Genomic DNA, 18718 nt, shown 5'->3' on the forward strand with positions numbered 1-18718 from the left:
GTAGCTAATTTCATTTGTTAGGGCGAAGTCACAAGCCTTAGCATGAATATGTAGTTTCTTTTCAATTTAATTATGATATTATCCATGCAGGTTTTGAATTATTAATCATCGTGTTTGAAATTATCTACTTGTCTTGATGAATGGCCACCATTAGGATATTTAGAAAAGTAATTTGATGCAATTTTGACTGAGAGTTGTCCCTGGAATTGACTAAGGCTTCTTGTGGTTAATATATGTAACTTCTTAGGATGTATGACACGTCATAAGGGTTATATGGTTTTTCAAAAGGTTTTCACAAAACTTAATGAGTCTTACATGTTCACATTCGATATGGACACCACGAACGGGTTGCATGTTAGATATATGTTCTATGTTGGAGGTTCCAAGTAGGACACACTTCAGGAAAACATAACCTTCAAAATGTGCATGGGTAATTCATAAGTAATTGGAAGAACTACATAAGATTGCTAAGGTGACGGCGGAATCCTAATGCTCGAATTTATTTTCCAAACTATTTTCTTTTGTTTTCTTCACTTTACCAATTTATTTAATTATTTTTAATTAAATTCATTTTTAATATTTTAGGTCATTAAATCAACCTTTTCCAAATAATTAATTAAGATTTGATTTTAACATAAATTATTCATTCAATCCCTGTGGAGAATGACCTTGCTAGAGCCGATTATATTACGATTAACGTGTACTCTTATAGGTATTTTTAAGTGTTTTTATCCCTACTTTTGCAAACTTGAGGTGTAGAACTCTGAATAGGGATTATTCCAACTCCTTTTTGAGTCATTTCTCATATTGATATGCTCCTAAACAAACTTTGGAAAATATTTCCCTTCGGGACACTGCAAAATATCACGGTTTTTTCAAACAACAAAGTGTACAAATTGTAGGTTTAAATCCATAAAAAATAAAAATAAAAAAAATAAAAAACCCCCATTATGCAGATTTGAATCATAAAGGCAGTCCTCCCAGTTGTATATTGAATCCAAGAGGAGGTACAAATTTCATAGTTTCACAAATTATAACCTCAAAAAAAAAAAAAAAAAAAAGTTAAGTACAAGAATAATTAACTAAGAATTGATAAACACAAATTATTTAAACAATCCCCTGCAACGGTGCTAATTTCTTGATGAGATTTTTACCACCTGCAAAAAGTAGGGAAAAAAACACTTAAAATACTTGCAAGAGTACAAGGTAATTGTAGTATAGTCGGCTCTAACAATGTCGTTCTCCATAGGGATTGGATGAATAATTTATGTTAAAATCAAATCTTAATTAATTATTTGAAAACAAAGTTTGGAAATGGTTGATTTAATGACCTAAACTGTTACAAAAAAATTTAATTAAAAACAATTAAATAAATTGGTAAAGTGAAGAAACAAAAGAAAATAGTTTTGAAAATAAATTTGAGCAGTAGAGTTCCGCCATCACCTTAACAATCCTATGTAGTTCTTCCAATTAAATATGAACTACCCATGCATAATGTCAGGTTTTCCTAAAATATGTCCTACTTGGAACCTCCAACTTAGAACGTATATCTGACATACAACCTATCCGTAGTGTCCAGATCGAGTGTGAACATGCAAGACTCATTAAGTTTTGTGAAAATCTTTTGAAAAACCATATAACCCTTACGACGTGTCATCCATCCTAAGAAGTTACACATATTAACTCAATTCTAGGGACAGCCCTCCGCCAAAATTACATCAAATTACTTTTCCAAATATCCTAATAGTGGCCAATCATAAAGATAAGTAGATAGTTTCAAACATGATGGTTAATAATTCAAAACCTACATGCATAATATCATGAGTAAGTTGAAATGAAACTACATATTCATGCTAAGGCTCGTGACCTCACCCTAGCAAATGAAATTAGTTACAAACAATCATAAAGCAAAATATTATTAAAAACAAGGATAGAAAACACGTTGAAAATAAATTTGAATCGTCAAAAGCTCTTTAAGCTTAATTCTCCAAAGTAGTGAACTTCCCTAAAGTAATGCGTTCTTTTCCCCCTTCTTTTCTAATGGCTAAAAAGCCTTATTTATACTACTACACAATTAAAATCCTTATAGAAAATGTCTTCTAAAAACTAGAAAACATAATAACTTAAGAGAAACTAGGAAACATAATCCTAATCAAATATGGGAAATATTCCCAGCCACAAATCAGCCACTTTTTTGACATTGAGGGCTTCAAAATAGGCCCAAAATGGCTAGAATTAAAGCTTGAGATGTTCCGAACATAATTACAGAAGACCTCAAACCCTAAAGACATCATCTTGGACGCCAAAAAGCCCAAATAAGCCCAAAACATCACCTTGACAGCAATGTGCGTTGCTTCTTTAGTTCATCGCCATAAATAAACCGCTTGGTAGAAAAATCTGAAAGTTTGATACAAACAAGCTGAGAGACACACAAATATCCTCCAATTTGAATCACTCCAAAAGTTTTAGTTTTAACCAAAAATCATGTTATAAGTTTGTTTAATGGTTCGTACAAGGCCCATATTAAAGCAGTCCAACTAAAAATGGCCCAACTATAATAAATGATGATTTGTCGATTTTACCCCTAATTTTTTAGGTTGAGTTGTTTCAAATTTGTTCAGTTCGGTTTTCTTCAAGGTTCAGCTCTTTTTTGTTGGAGTTGGTCGAATGCTTTGAGAACTAGACTTTCGAATTCTTATCAATTTGAACGTGATCATTGTTTCAACTTTTGAAGTGTTAATCAAATTGAATATGATCATTGCATTTTAGATCGTCTATCATCATTCGTACTATATTCGAGGTATTTTTCCAGATTTTCATCGTTAATGGAGTTCATTGTTGTTTCTGAGATCATTGTTTTGTAGATCTTCTTCTTTTTCTTTGGAAAAAAAAAATAGATCATCATGCTATTTAATTTATGTCTTGTATTATTTTGTTGAATCGTGATCGTCGTCATTATTCATAATGTATTCGAGATATTGTTTTTCAATTTTTCATCGTCAATGGAGTTCATCATTTGTTTCCCTAGAAAAAAAAAAAAAAAAAAAAAAAGAAGATAAATTTGAGATCTGCATGTTATTCAATTTCATATTATTTCGTTGATAATTGTATATGAGTTGCAGAATGCTTTTTCTCATTTTGCAAATACAATGTTAGCTTTTGGTTCAGTTTTTCCAGATACAGTGTTTTTTTTTTGTTCATATTTTCATAAACAGTTTTAGTTTTTGTTCAGTTTTTCAAAACCAGCGTTATCTTTTGGTTCAATTTTATGATGAAACAGTGTTAGTTTTTGGTTCAGTTTTTATTCAGTTTTTCAGAGATAGTGTTAGTTTTTGGTCATTTTTTCAAATACAGTGTTAACTGTTGGTTAAACAATTTGGTTTTTGTTCAGTTTTAGCTTTTAGTTTTATTTTCCAGAAATAATTTGGTTTTTTTTCAGTTTTTCATAAACAGTGTTGGCTTGCTGTTCATTTTTCAGAGATAGCGTTAGCTTTTTGTTTATTTTTCAGAAACAGTGTTAGATATTGGTTCAGTTTTTTAAAAATAGTGTTTTTTTTTTTCTTGAGAGACAATGTTTTTTTTTTTTGTAGTCTTTACATTTTGTTGTAGGTTATTGATATATATATGTTCCTTTAATATTGTGTATTGATTTTATTTTTGTTTTTAAGTTCTATAGTTATGGAGAATAGTAAACTAGCTCAGTTTACTTATGGTGGTTTAGTCCAAATATTAGAGCAACATCATCAAGTATCTCTCTTGAGTCGTGATCTCCAAATCTGAACTTCTACTCTTCGGGGTCGTAGCAATTATAATCTTAATTAAGTCCATATCAAACTTCTTCCTTTTGGTTACAACAAGGATGTCATCCATGTAGAGTTTAATAAGACTCCAGAATGGTGTCTTTTCCAAATGTTCGCAAACATCTTTGTGGTCTTCAAGCATTGGCTTGTAAATTTTCATTAAGTCTGAAAATCCGATCATATTGCACCAATATTGGATACATGTACCCCCGATATCTTTTCTTCTTCTCAACTGAAGTTTTCTTCTTATCCATTGGAGTTTTCTTCTTCTCCATTGTTGTTTTCTTTGCAAGAGTCTTCCTTCTAATTTTTTTTGTTACCTGTATTTGTAAAAATGAACAAAGCTTAGGAATTATAATTAACTTTTTAAGAAGAACAATCAGAACATGGATTGAAGAAAACAAATAGTCAACGGTCAAGTTTTTACACAAATCAAACAGTTTCTGGATCCAAATCATACTAAGGCATATTGTGTCTAGAAAAGTACCAAGCAATCGCACTGTTTCTGGATTCGGTGTTTGTTTTGGGTTGGATTTTTTAGAGTCAGTGCTAGGTTTAAATTCTTTATTTTCATAAACGTTGTTATGTTTGGTTCTTCATTTTCAAATACAATGTTAGTTTGTACACAAAGGGAGCAAACTGTTTCTCTGGATCCAAATCATAACAAGTAAACTTTGTTTTTGAAAATTACCAAATAATTACACTATTTCTAGATGCAGTGTTTTTTTCTTGATTTTTCAGAGACAGTGCTAGGTTGTAGTTCTTTATTTTCATAAACAATGTTATATTTTGGTTATTTTCTTCCCGGATACAGTGTTTTCTTGTACATAAATAAAACAAACATTGTATCTAATTTTTTCCAAAAGCAGTGTTATGTTTTGGTTTTTCCAAAAACAATTTTATGTTATGTTTCTTTTATTTTTTAGAGACAGTGTTAGTTTTTACACAAAGGAGCAAACTGTTTATGGATTCAAATCATAATAAGTCGTATTGTTTTATGGAAAAGTGGCAAAACAATCATACTATGTTTTTTTCTGAAAATGTTTAACTTTAAGAATGGCATGAGAATTTATAATTTAAGTAGGATAAGATTATTACCTCTTTTTTGCAGGTTTGTTCCGACGAAGGTTCTGGTGCGTTTTGCACATCTTTTTCTCCGGTTGGTTCTGACGGAGGTTGTGGTAAGTTTTTCACTTCTTTTGCTCTGGTTTGTTCACAAGGAGGTTCTGGTACATTTTCCACATATTTTTCGCTAGTTGGTTCCAACGGAGGTTCTGGTAAGTTTTGCACCACTTTTTTGCCGGTTTGTTCCGACGAAGTCTGTTACATTGTGGTCGTCATTTTCTTCTACCATTGAACTTCTTTCGGTAGCTTTGCTCCGATGAATGGTTCTTTTCTCATAGTTTATCTCTTTTTTCTTCTTTTTTTTTTTTTTTTAAACTTTGATTTGAACTTTGATTTTGTGGTTTTTGAAACGGGGGAATTGGATTTGATAGGAAGACAGCCAGTTATTATGACGGTTTCTTGTTGATTTGATTATAAGGATGATAATGACGGTTGTTGAAGAGTCGTGACAGTTTTTAATCATTTAGGGGTATTTACAAAAGTGTATTTTTGTAGCGGGTTGAGCTTGTAAGTTTGACCCGTAGACAATAGTTTTAGATGGTTTTTTTATTAAACTTTGAGCCATTTTGGTTAAATAACATTTTGGGATGGTTTTTGGTTAAAAATTTGTTGGCCCAAACCCCTTTCATTAAAGCTCTCTAAAAAAAACCCACAAATAATAACATAAAAAGACATATGGTGAATGTTTAAATTAGTGGTACTCATCCATAAATTCAAATTTGTAGGGTTCTTGTATTCTTTTATCAAGAAACACACACAAAAAAGACCGTGTTAGAAAAGAGAAAATAATATTGTTGTCTTAGAGCACTTCCGGTGTAGGAACGCTCCCCATGGCAATTGGCAATTAAATCCCCTCCACTGAATAGTAACTGCCTTTAATGAACAGTAATTGCCTTTTGCATCTCCATCCCTAAACTAAATAGTCATGACAATAGGCAATAAAATATTAGTATTTTTTTAATAAAATAATAAAAAATAATTTTATTTGTAATTTCAGATAGGATTTTTAACCGGTCTCGTTAAGCCACGTGTCATTATCCGAAAGTACAATTTTTGGTGACAAATTTCGATAAGATTTTTATCCAATTCTATCGCACCGCATGTCGGTACCTTTTTAGAATCGTTGAAAATATTGAAATGTGGTGTAAGGTGGGAGAAAATGGCAAGGTATTTATATTTTTTTTTTTATATTTTTTTCGGATTTGTAATTAATTTTTTTTTAAATTATTAACTTATTTAATCTGGACCGTCAGATTACAAAAAAAATTGAAATCCAACAGTCCAGAATGAGACACGTGGCCCACCCAAACATTTCTGATTATTTTCTTTTTCTAAAAAATTTTTAAAGTTGAAAAAACTGGACCGTTGATCTGGAAATCAAATGGTCCAGATTCAAAGTGATTGAGTAGGGCTGACACGTGTTGCCCACACGCCTGACGTAAAAATTTTTATAACGTGGAGCATTACATCACTCCCCTAAGGCACTCGAGCCTTGGACTCCTGCCTACCTTCTCCCGTATGGGCTAGAGCTAGTTTGGAAGGGGATTGGGTTGCAAATGTTCCCTGTCCACCGAGTTAAAGAGCACTCTAGAAGTGCTCTTATAATGTGCTAATTTTTCATGCAAATGATATTCTACTTTTTAATTAAATTAAATTAAATAGTAGGTAGAGACGGGATAAATTCTAAGTCGGGTTCATTAGAAAAAGCACTTCAGCTCAAACTTCAATATAAAGTTAGTCATTTAGGCCTTCCACAATAAGCCGAAAAATGAGTGATATACCAATAATTGAACTTATACAAGAATCACATTCCTACAGTGGCCTGAAAAGTTGAATCTGTTACCAATAAATTAAACATATGAGTTCAATATATTAAGCTCATAAGCGTGATATCAACATATATATATTTTGATATCACATTAGTGTTGCAGCAATACTACAACATATGATCTAGTGATATTGTTTCTATTTGTCAGTGGGAGGTCTTAAATTCAACTCTTGTGGATGACAAGTTTGACACTAGATTATGATTGGCTCATTGTGCATTGACTTCTTTCACGTTGTATTAAGAAAAAAATAGGTAAAACCTGAATAAGGGTTGATTGGTTATCAAACGTCATCTTAATTAAAAGAAAAATCGAGATCTAAACAAAAATTAAATTTCTTTGACAAGACGAAAAAAAAAACAAAACAAAAGAAAACAAAAAATAAATTTTAAGAAGCCAGGAAAATTCCCACCAACGAAATCAAGTTTGTGGACTAAGAACTTCTCTACCTTCAAAATATTTCGTATGCAATAACCTAAGTTGTTGGAAAAAATGTGCGCCAAAATCTTAGCCGCATTATACGTGTTTACTTGACATAGCAAAAATTTCTTCAGGTGAAAGCTCTTGCGTTGACAAAATTTTACTTTATCGGCTTAGAATTTCTCAGTGAAATGATATTTAATGCAGGCTAGGAAGGGAAAGTCGGCATTAACTGCTAGACTTGCTAGGCTTAACATGCATTTAATACAAGAATCTAGTTTAATCCTAACTAAGGGAGTTGGCTTGCTACAGAAAGGGGTAAACTAGGCTAATTCTCTCTCAATGATGCCTGCGTGAAATACAAAAGGGTATGAGCTTGGATCTTTGGGCTCCAAGCAACCCAAAGTCTTCCATGATCCCGATTCCACATAGGCCTGATAACCTTCCATAACCATCCACACCACAATTCACTTGACAAGCCCCGATGTGACTTGGGCTTAGCATGAATAGTGACTAAGGAAGCATGGCGTGATGAATAGGTATGAGCATGGCGTGAATATCCAGCTTAATCACCGTGGCATGGCATGTTTGTAAATATATTCCTCGTCACTCCTATGCCTTGGAATGTATTTGGGCCTGAATGTAGGCTTTGCATGACAATTGGGCCTTAAGACTCGGTTGGATTGGTGTATGACATTTTTGGGCCCCAACAACACCAGATTATGATTGGCTCATTGTGCATCGAATTCTCTCACGTTGTATTAAGAAAAGAAAAAAATGGTAAAACTGAATAAGGGTTGATTGGTTATCAAACGTCATTTTAATTAGAAGAAAATTCGAGACGTAAACAAAAAGTAAATTTCTTTGACAGAAAAAATAAACAAAAAGTAAATTTTAAGAAGCCGGAAAAATTCCCACCATCAAAATCAAGTTTGTCGACTAAGAACTTCTCTACCTTTAAAATATTTCGTAGGCAATAACCTACGTTGTTGGAAAAAATGTGCGCCAAAATCTTAGCCGTAGTATGTGTGTTTACTCGACAAAGCAAAACTTTCGTTAGGTGAAAGCTCTTGTGCCGACAAAATTTTACTTTATCAGTTTAGAATTTGTCAACGAAATGAGATTTTCTAGTATTGAAAGTATACATTAACGCATTGTTTACTATAAGTGATTGGTTTATCGTTTTGATTTATTGGTAATTCACTTACTATTAGCCTATCATGCACGCTCAAAGCTAAAATATATATAAACCTGCCCTCCATATTCTCTTGTACAAAAAACTGAAAAAAAAAAAAAAAAAACATCCATCAATGTTAGTTGATTTCTCTGGACCCCTTTTAGAAGTAGTTTCTCAATAAAAAAAACATGAAGTGTGTGGTTTTATGTAAATGAAAAACATGAAGTGGATGGTTTTATGTAAATGAAGTTAATACAAAACACCAACGATTTTAGTCTAATTTTTTATGTTCTTGGCAAAAAAGAAAATAACTTTAAAGTTCAAAGCTTCTAGCGCGACCAGTACATAAAGTGTTTAACACTATATCACTGCGAGTAAAACACAAAAATTTTCACTTATCATAAAACACATTCAACATTATATCTAATGCAATCGGTACATAAAGGATGTGTTTATTGCACCGAACTATCTCGAATTGGACTAGCTTTCGATTCTAAGTTAGACCGATTTGGCTTGGACTAAATTGGATAATGATAATGAAGTATTTGGTGTAATGCCGAACTAAACTATAGACTAAATTATTTTTAGGATTCAAATTATTTTTTATCATTTTCAATTTACTTTTGCCTTGAAAAACAATAAACAAACAAATTTTATATTATAAAATATAATTTAGTAGTTATTTAATTTTTAGAAGCCTATTTAATGTTTCACCTAAAAGTTTGCCGATTACCTTTTAGAAGATGAGAACCCAGATAATTTGCAAAGCTCTCTCTCTCTGCCTCTTCACAATCTCCCTCTTGGCCTCTTCGCTTCCTAACAAATACATTGCAATTCTTAAAATCAAACCAAAGAGCAAGCAAGAGAATGAAAATTTAGGAGTCAGGGTGGGGTGCATGTGGGATTGGCTTGAGGGTGGGAGATGGGGGTTGAATCTGGTTTCGGTTTTTGGGTTTTATCGGTTTGTAGCTTTTTTGGGTTTTCTGGGTTTCTGACTTTTTTGGATTTTCTGGGTTCAAATTTTGGGAGTTGAATCTGGTTTTGAAAGGAATAGGCTGCAAAATTCCACGAAATGGGTTTACAGAACTCCACGGAATGGCTTTCTCAGATAACAAGTTTCTGAAAGAAAATGAGTTTTCTGGGAAATGGGATCCATGGCGGCTTTGCTGGAAGAGGAGTTATCTGGGAAGAAAAAAAAATAGGAGTCGGCAGATACGAATACGAAGTGGAGAACTTGCGAAGGGGTGAACAAGGGAGGGGCAAAGCGGAGCTGGTCTTAGCAATCCGTCCAATTTCCGGGAGCCTCGCTAAGACCGCCTAGTGAGGCGTTTAGTCTGGACGAGTCCCCCTGGTCTCATTAAACCTAGTCCTCCCTGCAAACAAACATGGGATTTCACTGACTAGCCAGTCCAACGAAACTTCAACAAACATGCCCAAAGTCTTCAACTTGAGTTATACTCGAGTAAATCAAACCCTACACTTATCACAAAAATAAAAATAAAATGTGTCCTGAAAGACGAATTATCATGAGAAAAGTGTCATTCAAGGGAAGGTCAGAAAATTTCTCATCCAATGCAACCAAATATGATTGTTTGTTTAGGGGACCTGAAAGAATCTCTTAGCATTACAATCTTTAATTTGATATGATTGGGGGTGGTTTGTTTTGTTTAGGGGATCTAAGAGAATCTCTTAGCATTAAAATCTTAGGAAACTAATGAAATGGTTTGAAAATTTTGAGTTTTAATGATAATGACAAAATAAAAGGTAAAATGAATAGTACCAGGATTGACTTTTTAGTGTAAACATGTGGTTTTTCGTTAAAGTGAACAATATCGAGAACTTTTTGTTAAAGCTTACTAAAATTTTTAATTTGATTTGATACGTTTCCTTCTAACATAAAAGCCAATTCAAAGTACAAGTTTTCCTAGAGTAAAAAATAATGCTTGGTAGGCTAAATTATCGAACGTGACATTCATAAGAGATAGGGTGGTATTAACTTATAATTACCACTAGAGATATTTAAAATTTAGAAATCAATAATTGCTAGAAAGAATAAGAATAGTCAAGAAAAAGTAACATTTGTTCTTCTCTCTTTTTATTTTTTTTTAAAGAAAATTGGATTATTTGTTCTCGAATGATTACTTAACTTAGATTTGGTCAATTAATTAAAAATTCATCAAATTGAAATTTGCTTTCGACAAAATGTAAAGCATTAGTCCTTCTATTGTAACGTTGTGTATTATTTAAGAAAAAGAAAACGAGAGTCGTATTCTCAGTAGTTAAATAACCTTTTGAACCTTCAACTAAAGGTCATTGATTTTAAAAATTTTATCAAATAATGTTGTCTCTTAACTTGGTAAAACAATACTTTAAAAAAAACCAAACAGGACGAAACTCATTTTTGAAGTAACTCACTCACAAATATTATGGACTGTTTGGTAAACAACAAATATACAAGTAGTCATTTTGAATTTCGCTTCTGTGCGGACACAAATGAAAAAGTTTCAAAAGAATCTAACAACTCAAGGGCCATAATTCATTAACCAAAACATGGAGGGGGCAATTTAACAGAAAAAGAAAGAATAAGGAAAGTGACAACCACCAATTATTACATACTGTGGAAGTCCGCGGTCAATTATTTCTGTAATGTTTGCCCAAAAAAAAACAAAGGAAAATTATTGTTTCTGTATTATTTCGCAAAATTAATAAAAAAATTAAATTTATTAGAGCAAAGTGTTTATATTTGCCCTTTCCTCTGAAACCACGGAGGCGTTAGAGAAGACCAGAGAGAAGAGACCTGAAAGGTGATCTTCCTCTGCATCTGTCTCTCCCTATCTTTCTCTCTCTAGAAACACTCAAGTTTTTAGATTTGAGAGAGAGAGAGATAGGAAGTACTTCTCACCAAAGCTGCACTGAATTTGGCAAAAAATATATATATAAAAAAAAATCCCTTTCCTACTTGCTGGATAATCCATTGCTTCTACTTCACTCCCTCTAAGTTTTGCAGAAAACCTCTCTCTCTCTCTCTCTCTCTCTCTCTCTGTGTTAAGATCTCCAATCTTTCCTGGTTTCCTAAAGAGTCAAGAAAAACCCTTTTCTCTGCACTCGGTCTTCCTCTGCTTTTTTTGACAATCCCACCTTTAATTCAGCTGAAAAAAATCACAAATCATTCAATTTAGCAAAAATAAGGGAATCTGAACGTAACCCAGTTGCAGATTTTCCCGGAAAATGGAGAACATTTCCGGGAAAAAGCGACCCACAATCAGTCTCTCACTTTTTACTACTTTTTCCGAGTCAATTTCCTCTGACAAGTCCCCCAATTCAATCAAATCCCCCCGAAATTTCCAAGAGGGGGTTGTTGGGCTTGGAATAGTGGCTGCCATGACTGATTTGGGCAACCCCAATGAAGTGGCTTTGTCTGACAAGTCGCCTAGGTCGAGCCCAATCCCCATAGTCTCTGCAGCTAAGCCTGCAGCTAATTTCAGAGGTGGATTTTGTGTGGAGAGGGCAGGGGCTGTGGTGGATGAATTGTCCGAGAGCTATACATGTGTGATTTCGCATTTCGGAAACAATTTGACATCGAAAAAGGTTTATTTCGATGATGAGCTGAGTGGGGTTGTGGATGATCCTAATGCTGGTGTGGTGGTGGCCTCTGGGGTGTTCTATGTTTCTCCACTGAGTGTTGGTGAAGTGGGAAGAGAGTTTTGGCCCTCGGATTTTCTCAGTAGTTGTTATCTTTGCAAGAAGCAGCTTCATGGGCTGGACATTTTCATGTACAGGTAAAAGAAAAACAAAAGTCATACATACATACAAACATATATGCTTACATACATATGTATTTAAGTTCTCTTGATGTATTGTTATGAATTAAATCCCTTTTGATTATTCATTTCGGTGAAGCATGATTTAGGAAATTGTGGATTTTGAACCATGTTGATGGTTTTGATTACGGGCTAATGTTTGGCATATTGATTATGTTGTCTTAGTGGGAGATTGTGTTTTGAATGGATTTGAACTTAGGCTGATGGTTGTTTTATTAGCATGGATGAATTGACCAATTCTTGGAGACGTATGATGCATCGGTTTTGTTCAAGTTTACAAGTAGATTTTAAGTTCAAGAATGATACCTTAGATGCTGAACAAACTGGCCAATCCTTTACATAATTTTTGGTCTATGGTAAGCCGTCGGTCTAGGCAGGAGGATGTTACTCATGGATCTGCATCAGCAGCTTTATCGTTTCTCCCCATATTAGTAATCTTTTCTTTTGAGTAGAGTGTTACCTTTCGTGGCATGATTTTGAGGTTTAACTGTTTTAAGTTATGGTTTGTCCTTGAATGGTACTTGAATACTTACAACATTAAACGATATGTAAGTAATATTGAGGCCACCCCATTTTTTGGGATGATCTGCTAGTTTCTGTAAACATGATTCGGCTGAGTCTATTTATATGGTAATATTTAAGCCAGTGAAAGTCCAGCCAATTTGCAGTCCATTTATTGGGCAACGGACCGTCCCTGCCAAGTTGCCAACTGAAATATCCTGTCTTGTCAACAAGCGTTTTAAGTTATGGTTTGTGAATATATCAGTATAATTATTTATGCCAGGCTGTACACCAATCATTAGTTTGTTAATTTGATGTCATTAGACTGTTGCATGCTTAAGAAGTAATGCCATGTTTGTTTTCTCTTGAGACTCATTGGAACATGCATCCTTAGAAACTTAGGATGGAATGCCAGCTCCAAGCTGTTTCCTTAATGAACACTTGCAAGTTACATCTTTGATTGCAGTCATTTGGTTTTATAGTATTAAAGATTCCGTCGAGTTAATATGTGCGTATATATTAGTTATTATAACTTTCTTACTAGTACTCCTATAAGAAAGTGGTCATTTCCTTTGGAAAAAAAAATAAAAAAATTGGTCACTGCTTTTACCATGGTGTAGGATCGCCACTCTAATTAATGGATCCACCTGTTATACAAGTACAGTTCCCCTGGACTCCATGGTCCAAGAAAATTGAGGTAACCCACCGTTTGATCTTATTCCAACAGCAGAGGAGAAATTATAACAACAAAAGTTAAATGACCACCTACTGTTGGATTAAGATCAAACGTTGGGTGACCGCAATTTCCTTGGACCATGTGGTCTTGGAGAACGGGTCTGCCTATTATACGTAGTGTATGGTTAAGTTTTTTGTAATAAATAAAACCGTGCTAGTTACACGTAGATAGCATTGAGTAGGATGGTGAAGTTGTACATTAATTGAAGGTAGTGAGCAAAGTTGTTCTCTTCTTAATCTTCTGAGCAAAAGTTGGAGAATCAGTGGCCTTTCAGTTGTGTAGCATTCATAATTTGGAGAATCGTACTAACAATTAATAATTCTACTGCTTTCTCTTATGTACTTAAATTCCTCTTTTTCCTGCACAAACGCTGTGAGAAATTGCCTTAGATGGTGTAATATCTTACGATATCTTTTGAAATCGGATGAGCCTCTATTGGAAATTTAGTTCACAGTTCATAGAAAGCTCATCGTTGAATTATGTGTGAAAATTCTCAAAGTATTAGAATCCTGAAAGTGCAGCCTTCCGAAAGGACATACGCATTATGTTAAGAGAGAGAACACTATTGGAGAAAGATTCCAAACTCCATGCTGGTGAGATATTTTGATGCAATTATTGATGGAGAAAATTCCAGCTGGTTTTGTTTTTGTTTCAATTTCTGAGTGTTTAGATCTCTTAATTGAGATATTTTACGATAGATAGCGAAAGAACTTTATTTCGGAATTGTGGTCCTTGTTTGCTACTGCATCTGGTGTTGACTTTGTTTTTTTCCGAATGGTAGGGCTATGAACTTGTCAATTTGAAAATGGGGGATGGGTCTGTGCAATATACTTGGCATCTTCTATATCCTTTGATGTAACTTAGATTCTTTCTTCAGGGGTGAGAAAGCATTTTGCAGCGCCGAGTGCCGTGACAAGCACATTCGAAGCGATGATCATAAAGACAAGTGCAGATCCGAAGCATTGAAATCGCTTGAGTACTCGGTGCCTCCCTGCTCCAGTCCGCTCGTCTTCTTATCCGGGGTTGCTGTGGCATGAAAGTTTACCAATACCTATATAGTAAATAATAGAAGAAGGGATGGGAACCGAATAAATTGGGACAAGGTTCAAGCAGGCACTCTATACAGTCTACAATTCACTTTGCAAGAATTTTTTTACAATTCAATTTGCAAGAATAGATTGGATAAGTTGTATTGAGAAATTGGGAAATCATATAACCTGAGGGGGAGATTTTTACCAACTTTGAAGATGGGGAATAATTTGGGTGGGATTTGGAGTTAAGTCTGTCATGCATTGAGTCAGTTATAATAATTATGTTTCGAACTCGCTATCCTTGAAACTTCTTATCTAGAAATGAAGAAGATCGTCATTAGACCGTAATGTTAATTAAGCATTGTTTTAATCATATGGATTTTGTATCATTTTTATTTTAGAAGTCTTTTCAAAACTACATTGCATTGAAATATGCGGAAATGAATGATTGATATTGAAAACAATATATCTAAACAGATGTGAAAATCAACTTTTAACGGCTAAAATACTTACAACATTAAACGATATGTAAGTAATATTGAGGCCACCCCATTTTTTGGGATGATCTGCCAGTTTCTGTGAACATGATTCGGCGGAGTCTATTTATATGGAAATATTTAAGCCAGTGAAAGTCCAGCCAATTTGCAGTCCATTTATTGGGCAACAGACCGTCCCTGCCAAGTTGCCAACTGAAATATCCTGTCTTGTCAACAAGCGTTTTAGAGTCAAACACGACACGGAAGAAAGTCATTGTAACGAACCAACCAAGCTACAAACTCTTTACCAGTTCAAATAACTAGTCAATTCCAATCGAATTCTTTTAATCCCGAAAACCTAAAAATAACTTCTCATTCTACAAAGACTCATCCTTGCATGAATAAGACGACATGTGTTCTTCATAAAACACTAATCGACCAAGTTTTTGCTAAATTTTGAACACTAAACTTGAATCATTTAACGCTGTCACCAATTTAACAAATAATGAATTGCATTGTAGTTAACGAGCAGCAATTAGTAAAACAATCACATTTAGACTTCGACGTCGGGAGCTAGTACATTGTGATGTTTTCTATGAATCTAGTTCAACTTAGCATCAAAAACCAAAGAAAATCAATAACAAAGAGGCAAGCGAAAACTTCATCGAGCTCCAAGTAAAATCTAGTCCTCAACCTGCCAAATAGTATTCAAATGCAATCACTAAATCAGTTGTTCAAAAAATAACAAAGTTAGACTAGAAGATGGAACCAAAAAATCAATTTTATGTGCACTCTCAAAGAATCAGATGACAATTGGTGACCATGTTGGAAATAATAAGATTCTCTATTAAATTTTGTTGTGAACATCGCGTTTAAGAAAGAAAAATAGAAGACGAAAAAAACTCAGAAATTGAAAACAAAATAACCATGACAAACAACACCAAGAATTAACGTGGTTTAGCTATATATGCATACGTCCACGGGGCAACAACAACAATCTTTCACTATATCAATAATGAGTACAACATATAATCTTGCCAAGCCTCTAGGATTAAGACTTGACGAAAAACCTAAAAGACAAGAACAAGAAACTAGTACACTCTTATCTCTTTTATTTTCTTTTGCACACACTTTGCCCTTCTCTCACTCTTTGACACCTTGAGTGGTACACAACTTATTGTTTTGCTCCAATTCAAAACTAGTGCAACAGCCCCTTTATATAGACATAATAAAGGTCTTTTTCAATAACGATTACTAGTCCTAATTGGAATCTAGTAATGAATCCTTCTCTAACTGAGAAACTAACTCCAATTGGGTAAGCAACTTCAATTGGGTAAACAATTAAAATTGGGTAGGCAATTTAATATGAGAAAACAATTTAAACTGGGTAAACAACTTCAATTGGGAAACCAACTCCAATTGGGTAAACAATTTAATCCTCTAAGACTATAAATCTAATAGACTTAGATGACTCATCATGGTTGGAAAAACCCAACAAATTTCTCGTTAATTCTGGAAGCAGTAATTAAGCCTATGCCAAGTGAATCCCGTATATTTCCTTCCTCTCGACTGCGCCAAATTATCAGCCTTCCCACCCCCACGAGGCTGTCAGCAGGACATGGCTCATATACTAACACTGCATAGAGGAGCCAACTTGAAACCACTAGGTTACTTGTGACCATGCAACTTCACTTCCTCTAATACGAAAAAATCATCCAATATCGTGGAAGCTAACCAGACACGACAGATTGTTCATCTGATATCAGTTAACCCACATCCCCATTTTAAGAACTCATAAACCATGATACAAATGGAACACAACAGAAATATGACTCCATATCACTGCATAAGTGGTCAGCTACGGGAAGCGCAATTTCATAGTCAAAATGAATTATTATATGAAATGCTTTATTTGCTGTTTCACAGATAAAGGCTTTGTTGTTGTTGATGTTTCACAGATATGCTTTTTTAAAATAGAATGAAAACACCAATACCAATTATAAGATAGAGTAAGATGGGTAGTGATATGCATGTCTACTAGGAGCTTTTATAAACATCAATTACCCTTCCAAAGTTCATGTGCATCCAATCTCCACTATTAAGCCCATCAAAGCTCTTTTCCTGCCAGTAGTGTTGATTATTTCTCTTAGTTCAAACTTCAGATATCTACCAAGCATGGAATTATAGTCGTAACGTTTTCCATTTCTTTGATTTTACTCTCTAACTACGCTCTGAGTTCACATAGCACTAAAATCTTCCATCCATAACTTTCTGCAAAATGCTCCTCTTAGAAATCTACTTTATGGCTCCATTAGGTTCCGATCGACTTACTCACTGACACACACACCCCATTATAAATAATTATATCTGCGAATGCATATTAAAAAGATTTTCTGCCTAGTTTTGTTGAAAAGAATAAATAACCAAGGCCAACATCCTTTCTATGCCTGGAAAGAGGCTTAAAAAGGGTTGAGGTTCGACCCTAAAACCAACTAGCAATAGTAGTAGCCCAACTCCTTATATAACCATGCAAAAGTCCCTTAACTTTTTGATGTAGGACAACTGCCCGCATCCTCACATGCCTAGATCATAACAATGAACAATCTACATTGGTTTTTCAGTTATTCCCATTTTGTACAGACCCAAGTAACGTCACGATGTGCTGCAATTGACTCCCGAAATTCATGTCAAAAAATGTAAACTTGCTTCTTTTAATTGCACTTATGACCAAAACCCACATAGAAAATCGTTGACATTGGTAAATTGAACATATCATAATCATTTGCGATAATTTTGAAATTGTTGAGATGGGTATTGGGTAATAATCATTTCTGAAAATAATTGCGATGAAGGGGTCGGAGGCCAATGTATAAAACTATCAGAAATTCAACCAAATCACAGATACAATAGATTAGATTAAAACAACGAAATTAAAAGTAAATAAATATTAATACCTGAGCGGGATGATGATTCGGGTCTGGTGACAAAGAACGCTCAAGGTTCACAATTCTACCTTCAAGAGCATCAAACTTTTGCTTCACCTACAAAATCCCCCATAGAAAAAAAAAATGAAACCCTTGAAAAGGGGGAGAGAGAGAGAGAGAGAGAGAGACAACGAGAGTTGATGGGTTGCGTACATCAGAGGAAAGAGCGAAACGGTCGACGAGAAGATCTTTCCAGACGAGGTGAGAAATTGCAGCTCCTGTCAGCGAAAACCCAACACCGAACCAGACCAAACGAGTTCGTATCATCTTTCTTTTTGGTTTTCCTTTTAGGGCTTCGAGAATCTCTGAAATCTTACGAGCGCTATGTGTGCGCTGATCAAATGAAACGCAGCAAGGAATATCAATCTCTGAAATCCACAATCACAATCCAAAAACGGGGAATATATTTTGGAATAAAAAAAACCGAAAAAAAAAAAAAAAAAAAAACCTAACCGAACTTAATTGGTTCGGTTTCAAATTTAGAGCTTCAGAAACCAAACTGAATCGAACCAAATTGAATCCTTTTGCACTTTATGAATGTATTCTTATGATGTTTCTTTTGTTAATCTTTGTTGCCAAGTTTGAAAATAAGACTAGGATTTTTTTAAGGAGCATACTTGATTCAATTAGGAGGATATTCGATTGGTTATAAAAAAAAGTTTTGAGGGGCTTTAGAATTTGGAAGAACTTCTTTATTTGTTTGTTTTTGGAATGGATATGGTGATTATTTTTCTTTGCAATTGTTGTTATTGATAGAATATGTTTGGTTTATATGATCAAGTAAATGTACAACTCTATCTTTCCACTTTCTCCGTTTTCTA

The 18718-nt window shown here is 34.2% G+C and overlaps 2 protein-coding genes across 2 annotated transcripts; one reads left to right on the top strand and one right to left on the bottom strand.

Moving 5' to 3' along the window:
• The first annotated feature begins 11070 nt into the window (after positions 1–11070).
• Positions 11071–14735, top strand: LOC137730850 (FCS-Like Zinc finger 14). The gene is made up of 2 exons (XM_068469839.2): positions 11071–12127; positions 14284–14735. The coding sequence occupies exons 1-2, from the start codon at positions 11577–11579 to the stop codon at positions 14441–14443; spliced, it is 711 nt and encodes a 236-aa protein (XP_068325940.2). The 5' UTR covers positions 11071–11576; the 3' UTR covers positions 14444–14735.
• Positions 14736–15407: 672 nt separating this feature from the next.
• Positions 15408–18308, bottom strand: LOC148690070 (fanconi anemia group D2 protein). Its single transcript, XM_088687823.1, has 4 exons — positions 18051–18308; positions 17868–17954; positions 16978–17034; positions 15408–15607 (listed from the first exon to the last, which is right to left on the bottom strand). Exons 1-4 carry the CDS (start codon positions 18162–18164, stop codon positions 15596–15598), a joined length of 270 nt encoding a protein of 89 aa, XP_088543949.1. The 5' UTR covers positions 18165–18308; the 3' UTR covers positions 15408–15595.
• Between the last annotated feature and the right edge of the window lie 410 nt (positions 18309–18718).

The sequence above is a fragment of the Pyrus communis genome, chromosome 16 (assembly GCF_041283825.1).
Source record: "Pyrus communis isolate YQ-2024b chromosome 16, ASM4128382v1, whole genome shotgun sequence".
Classification (NCBI taxonomy): Eukaryota; Viridiplantae; Streptophyta; class Magnoliopsida; order Rosales; family Rosaceae; genus Pyrus; species Pyrus communis.